The sequence below is a fragment of the Sinohyriopsis cumingii genome, chromosome 6 (assembly GCF_028554795.1).
Source record: "Sinohyriopsis cumingii isolate HCF-2022 chromosome 6, ASM2855479v2, whole genome shotgun sequence".
Lineage (NCBI taxonomy): Eukaryota > Metazoa > Mollusca > Bivalvia > Unionida > Unionidae > Sinohyriopsis > Sinohyriopsis cumingii.
In genome coordinates, this window is record NC_142966.1 from 63895180 (window position 1) to 63902438 (window position 7259).

The 7259-nt window shown below is 34.7% G+C and overlaps 1 protein-coding gene across 1 annotated transcript in view; it reads left to right on the top strand.

The window, feature by feature from the left end:
- Nucleotides 1–5844, top strand: part of LOC149797084 (eukaryotic translation initiation factor 1A-like) — a 32620-nt gene extending 26776 nt beyond the window's left edge. The window contains exon 6 of the mRNA XM_089961758.1: nucleotides 2722–5844. Within this exon, the coding sequence (XP_089817884.1) occupies nucleotides 2722–2727 (6 nt within the window). The 3' untranslated portion in view covers nucleotides 2728–5844. The remainder of the gene's footprint in view (nucleotides 1–2721) is intronic.
- The last annotated feature ends 1415 nt before the right edge of the window (nucleotides 5845–7259 follow it).

Here is a 7259-nt window from a genome sequence, read left to right on the forward strand (position 1 = left end):
ATGCACATGAAATAACCACCAGTAGTATTGAAGAACAAATTTGTGTGACAATAAATAATGTGAAATTGTTCAAGTTGAAAATTTTTGGTAAGTTTGTTAGTTTTTCAAATGATTATTTTGTTATATATTATATCATAAGTTGCACCAGGAGCAGCTTTTCATGGTTGTAAAATGCATTTTTGGACGGGGCCTTGGACCCCCTGGATCGGGGGTGCTGCTCCTCGAGACCTCGTTGGGGGAGGACCCCCAAACCCCCTTTCAGATTTACATGTTAGAACCATGTAATCACCACATCCAAGAAAGAGGCGTAAAAAAAACATGATTCTCATGAGACACTGTTATTTTATGCGCAACTTTATCACGCAGTGAAGCAACAATTTCCATTCACTCAATTGTATGCCTCACATTGTTCCAAGATACTGTCAGCATTCGACTGAAAATGGCATCCAAGGCAAAAAATTAAAATAGATCCAAAACAAATGAAATAATCTTTTGAACTGCATTTATGACCAACCAGTGATAATAGTGTTGTTTTCGAACCAGTGGAGCCTTTATCGTCCAAAGATGAGGCAACCGTTACTCGTAAGATAAAATATAATTTGTGCAGCAACGGTTGAAAACACAGCTGGCTACATTTTCAAAACTAAGTCAGGTTGAGTGAAGAATGTGACAGTGAAGATGCCTTTATGTTTTGCCAAATATGTACAGAGGCTAAAAAGAATCTCCGTGACCAAATGTGCAAAAAACAATAACTTTCAGAACAGTACACTGGTAAGGCATGCTGGGTTGCCAGAACACAAACTGCTGACTGTATGTCCACAACACCTGGCAGATTTGAATGCAGGTTTACAAAAACATTCTTACAAACAAAACATAGCAGTGAAAGTGCTACTTAAGTGTGTACATTGGCTAAGTGTAGAAGCTTCCCATGTTTAAAATACAAATCTCTTCTTAATATAATACATGACTTAACGGCTGAAGAAATTGATGCCTTTGGCATTTTGAAGAATTCTGCCAATCAGTATGACTCAGCTACTACCTGTTCAGAGTTACTGGAGTGCATATCGAATGTTTTTGAGGACAGTTTTATACGTGACCTGCAAAATTTGTCATTTGTGACAGCAATGGCAGATGAAAACACTGATATAGCCAACAATAAACGTCTTGTCATATATGCTCAGATTATTTCTGATGACATGAAACCATCAAGAAGATTTTTAACAAATATAGAGTTCAGATACTTCTGGCAAGGGAATTGCCTTATTGGCTTTAGTCACATTATATAACTAATATTTTTGTTTTGTATTTAAACAATACAATTTTTTTTTAAAACTACTGAAAACTGATCATCGGCTTGAATAAGACTCATAGGTTTGGATTTTGACTCGTTGTTTTTTTCCTTGATGAGTCAGATGACCTACAAGAAGCCATTTGTAGATAAAACACTGCTGACTAGTCTTTCATGCAGCCTGTAAGAGTCCAGTCTAACACATTACAGCCTGTAAGAGTCCAGTCTAATACATACCTGTGTCCCAGTTATCGGTATGGTTTGGTTTGATGTTTTACATCACAGGAACACACGTTATTTAGTACTTAGGCAATTGGAGTAAAATGCCTTGCCCAAGGCTGCCACACCATGGTAGCCAATGTAGACTGATCAAACAATAAGATTTAAACCGGTACCCTTTCATACAAGAGTCCAGCATCAAACCACCGTGCCACCACAGCTTCTGTCCCCATAACAGGGCCTTACATTAGATTAAAGTTGGAGGGTGAGTTGCCAAGGTAGGTTGGTTGCAGGATCTTTCCAAATGGAGATAAATGTTTCTTTTAAAAGAAAACAGGTGTAAAGTAAATGTAGACAGGTTAATTACCTGGCTCCTGGCTGATAAGGAAAGCATTGCATAAGTCACCTGTTACAACATCACATGCAGGAGGGAGCATCTGGCCTGTAATCCAGACAACAAATGAATGCACAAAAATTTTGCTGGCAGTACAAATTACTGTCATTTCAACTTCTATAAATGCAGATATTGCCAAGGCTTCTTTAATATACTTTAGTCTCTTCCATTTTAATTTTTCTCTTTTTATCATTAAATTTGAGGCCTGTAATATGTAGAATGATGGTTTAGAAGACTGTAAAATATGAATTTTAATGGCTGGCTTGAGGTTCTGTCAAATAGAACCATGAATACTGTTAAAAAGAACTTTATGCTTCTGTAACTATTGAATTTGCCAACTAAATTCTTCCCTTCTTGTCATCTATTAGATTTTGTTATCCACTGAATTGATATCTGCTGTTGATGTCTTAGCCAACAAGATGATAAGGGCTTAGTGATCTAAAATTTAGATGGCAAATAAAATTGTTAAGTTCTTTGCTAAAATTGTACAATTACTTGTAGTTAAGAGTGCCACCTCTCATTATATCAGAGATTAGGGCAATACAGAATTTTGAAATGTCTATAGAACCATCTGTAACTTTATCTATAATAAGTACATCTTAGTTTAAATATACAGTCATCATGTGTAGAACTATGTGTTTATTAACCTTTTAAGAGCAACTATAGAACTTTTAGAATGGATTCCTGTATACAGGTAAATGTGATTAGATTCTTTTAGTGTGGGACTAAATTGTATGAGTAACCTCCCTTAGAAGGAGCTGTGAATAGACTGCAGCAATCAAATGACTAATTTATTATTTATTTGTTTTTGTTGTTTCAGATTTGATGTTGACTTACAGAAAAACCATGTTGTGTTTTCCATCTGAGAGAATCTGAAATTTTGTGATACATGCAGATATTGTACAGACGTGTTGCTTAGATAATATTGTGCACGTCTTCATTGTAATTTACTCACTTATTATGTTCAAAGTTTCATATGGTACTTTTTACATCATAAGTAGTCTTTCTTTTTTATGTGTCTTTATTGTTTTTTTCTTCTAAAGAAACAGACATTAACAGTTTAGTCTGTCTCTATAATTTGGGCTAATAATATGGGTATAGTTCATATCATTAGGTATGACAGGGCAAAATTGTGAATTTACACAAGTAACAATTGAATGTACATGCCAATTTTCAAAAAAACATTGTACAAGTTCATATGAACTAATGTATAGAAAGCTGAATTTGTACTCCTTTAATTGTAACTAATTATGGTTGAACTAACACATTATGTATGCAGGACATGTTTATATCTTGGAATGGCAAATGTTATTGACTGTAAAATTAGAATATTTTTTTAGATGGTCATTATATGTTTTTGGTCAAGGAATGACCAGATTGTAAAAGTGGTAAGCAACTACACAGTTAGGATTATGTCAGTTAAAGTTACTCATCGACTGAAGATTAAAATTTTTCATTTGAATGCATATGTGGCCATTCCTGGCCAGTACAGTTGGAAAGAAGAACAGCTATCTTAGGTCATATATACATTATTCATATTAGTGACCAGATGCACTATGCTGTTGTAGGTCACCTTGTACAGGTTTACTATTATGCTGCACATGTGAATAGGCAAGGCTTTACAACAACTGAGTATTGCTTGCTTTCCACTTATGCTTCTCTTTGAGCGGACAATTTATGAATGTTGTGTAATTTACAACCATAATATATTGGCAGTTACTCACAGCTGTTGCCCGCATAGTGTGGATCTAGACTCTCATGGGTGAAAATTGTATAAATTCAGGAGCCGTTTTTAAAACTAGTGATTTAAAAATGTAGAAACAGAATTGCTCAGATTCATATTGGCATGCCAGCTTTGAAATTTTAGGAGGTAATGCTCTGTATTATGGTCTTATGACTTTAATGTCATGTGACGTATCATGAAATTATCAATACAAATTTACAGTTGCAAGCGTTATTTGTTAACATTAACTGATTGAACTGATTACAATGAATAGATTTAGGGCAATAATATATGTCTATGAAAGACAAGTTTTTTTTTTTTAGACGTATTAAGAGTTCTATGAGTATATTAATTTTGAACTTGTTAGACTCGGCAATAATGAAATGGAGGGAGGATGGGGTGATACAACATTCCTGCCAAAATGGTTTCCATATTTTGTTGCCAGCATATAAAATGGACTGAATGGATCATAAATACCTAACAGATTTGAAGCATTTTCAGTCAGGTTCTTTGGGTGAGGTTGGGTGGGTGGTTTTAGCATCTGCTCAGTAAGCAAATAAAGACTTTGGTCTTATGAATAAAATTTGTTGTGCTAAAACGTGATAAAATTCTTAAAGTGAACTAGATTTTGAACTGTGTCCATCTGCATTGAATTAGGTACTGTACACATATTAGGTTTGTCTTTTCTACTAAGAATTGAAATTAAAGTTAATGCACATAAATGTACAGTGTTTTAATATTTTGATTGAGACCTTTTATATGGCCCCTTGCATACTTATTGTAGATGACATTAAGTGTTACATACATATGTGGGTACATCTGTCAGTTTGAGTGTATGGCCATAATCACTTTCTTAATGTCATAAAACTGTTAATTAGCTTTTCTTGTGATAGATCAGAAGAGCTTATGGTCTGTTTTCAATCATCTGTGGTTCCATTAGGACAAATTTGCTATTGCTACACCACCTAAACTATATGGAGGATTTCCTTGAAACTTTACACACACATTTATCCCAAGGTTTAGTTGGTTCTATATGAAAATGATGTTTTGAAATCTGGGAATCTGCCACCACAGCAGCTATCTTGAAAATCTTGTTATTGCTACTATTGAGTGGAAAGTCAATCAACTCCGGGCTTTACGAGAAGACTTCTTTTGGTGTCTAGTTGGCCTTAAATTAAAAACAAAATTGCCGGCATGACCATCTTGAAAATTATATTGCTTTTCCTCCTTGGCAGAAAGTCATATCAGCATTGGTTTTTTCCAAAGACTTCTTATGATGTCTGGTTCATAGTAAATCAAAATGGTGCTGATCTGATATCCAGTATGGCCACCATGGCACCAGAATGCTAAATATGATATCTAGTTGGTCCTAAATGAAAGTGGTGCTGATCTGACCTCAAATACGGCTCACACACACACACACACACACAAATTTGTCACTTATTCTTCTGAATGGATTGTCATATTAGCATGGAGTTTTCACCAAAAGTCTTCAGATGGTTTGCCCTAAATGAAAATGGTGTTGAGGTTATATTTAGTAGGGCTGCCACAGTGGCTAATTTGAAATCTTATCATTCAAGAATATCAGGGATGGTTTCGGCAATCCGCAGTTAAAAATAAGAAATGGTCTTATCATAAATTCCTGAAATTTTTTTTGAACTGCATAGAGTGTGAAGCTTCATTTGGTAACCTAAGAAAGTCATGGGAGATCAAATTTTGCAAAACTATGAATAAGTTTGTAAACTTTGTGTCCCAACATGTTGCATAATCATTTTGTAATATTATCATCCCTTTTAGTACAGTTTAGTCTTCTCTTGAAACATATCTGAGCCTTCTGCTCCATAACTTCCAATTTATTTGGATCAAAATGAGTATGTAAATTGAGATTAAGATAATACTCATATATAATTCAGCTTTAACTTGTTTATCTTCCAAATTTTGACAAGTTCTAATCTTTTTTGCTTATATTGACTTTAGTGCTGGTAGGTATTATCAGTAATTGTCAAGCTATTACTGACAAACTTTCCACTTGTGGAGAGAGGGGTTAACTACCTTAAAACTGGTCACGTTGAAATTGAAAATTATTGATATTATTCATCCTGTAAAATATCGCATTTTAGTCCTTGACTTGTTAAGGGAAAATCAAAATATATGAGGGATGGGGTTTTTTGTGTGTTAATTTTTCCTTTTCTTCAAATAAATTAAACCTATTGGTTGAAATGTTTTTAGTTTTAGTGCTTTTTCCCTTAACAATGTATCCTGTTAAATTTTGTTTTCCATCAAGCTTACAACAACAGATCTTCACACAGATGATGAGATCTCATGATAAAAATCCTTATTTCTTTTATAGGATAAAATAGAAAATAAACTTATTTATATTTATTAGTAATTGGCATTAACAACTCCACATGATTGAGCTACAGATGCAAGTAATTTAACTTGATTCTTAAAGCTTGATGTAAAGGTTTGTCATAAATCTCTCAGATTAAAAGTTAATTACAGACATATCATTCATTTGACAAAGTTGTTGATAAATAAACAACAAGAGCCCCTTTGTAAATTAAATCCCTTTGAACAAAAAAAAAAGACATGAAAGTTGATATTGTACTTGGCATATGAAAGCATTTAATGGGCTAAAAAAAATGGTGGGTGGGGTATACAGCAATACACCTGAGAAGAGGTGGTCAACACTGCTTGCTTTCTGTGTTGGGTTAAATGGCTCACTCTGGGGTGACTATTTAGCCTGGATTACCCTCTAGAATGGACAATACCTCGTGCTCAAGCACGATTTAATTCCATGGTTACAGCTGGTGTTACACACTCATAAATGTTGTATGACATAATATACTGTCAACTCCTGTAGATCTTCAAAGGCAAACTTTCTGATTCTTGTAATCTGTTAAATGTATTTTATTAATTTTATCATATTTGATGCTTGCTAGTATTAAAATCATTCTAAACCTCCTGTAATGGCCACCTCCCATCAAAAACAACCACCAGAAGGATAAAGCAATGCCATGTCAACTTTTTTCCACCTGTGTCAACTTCTGTGTCCACCTTTGTCCTGCCAACCAAAGTGTGTATGTGATTTAGATTTTTAATGTAGCTTGTGATGTCAAGCACTGGGGCATCATGCCGCAGACATGTAGCATGATGTCCCACCCAATCACAGTATCTTGACACCAGGCCCACCAGTCCTAACACTAACCTCTTATGGGGTACTCATCAGTTATTATGTACTTTTGAGAGAGCGACATATGTAAGGTGAAGTTGTTAGCATTTAAAACATGCACAGTGGAGAGAATGTTGGCATACCTCCATGCTTCTTTAATGTGGCTGACATTTCTTTCGATATTGTACTTTTGGAAATTGTACATGATCTGGTTTGCACGTTTGTCATTAGATCTCAACCAAATTTAATTGATTGATGAGCATGTTTTTGAACAAGTTTATGACCCTTGATTGCTTAAGCATGGGTAACCGAATTTGCTAGGAAACTTCATCTCAGAAGGTTCAAATGAGTTCAACTATGAGCTCATTCTGTACACGGTTTTTATTGTATTTAAACCTAATTTTCTGTCAAGTGTCATCTCGACAAGAGCTTGGGGTTTGATTATGTGCAATCTGCTTTGTTT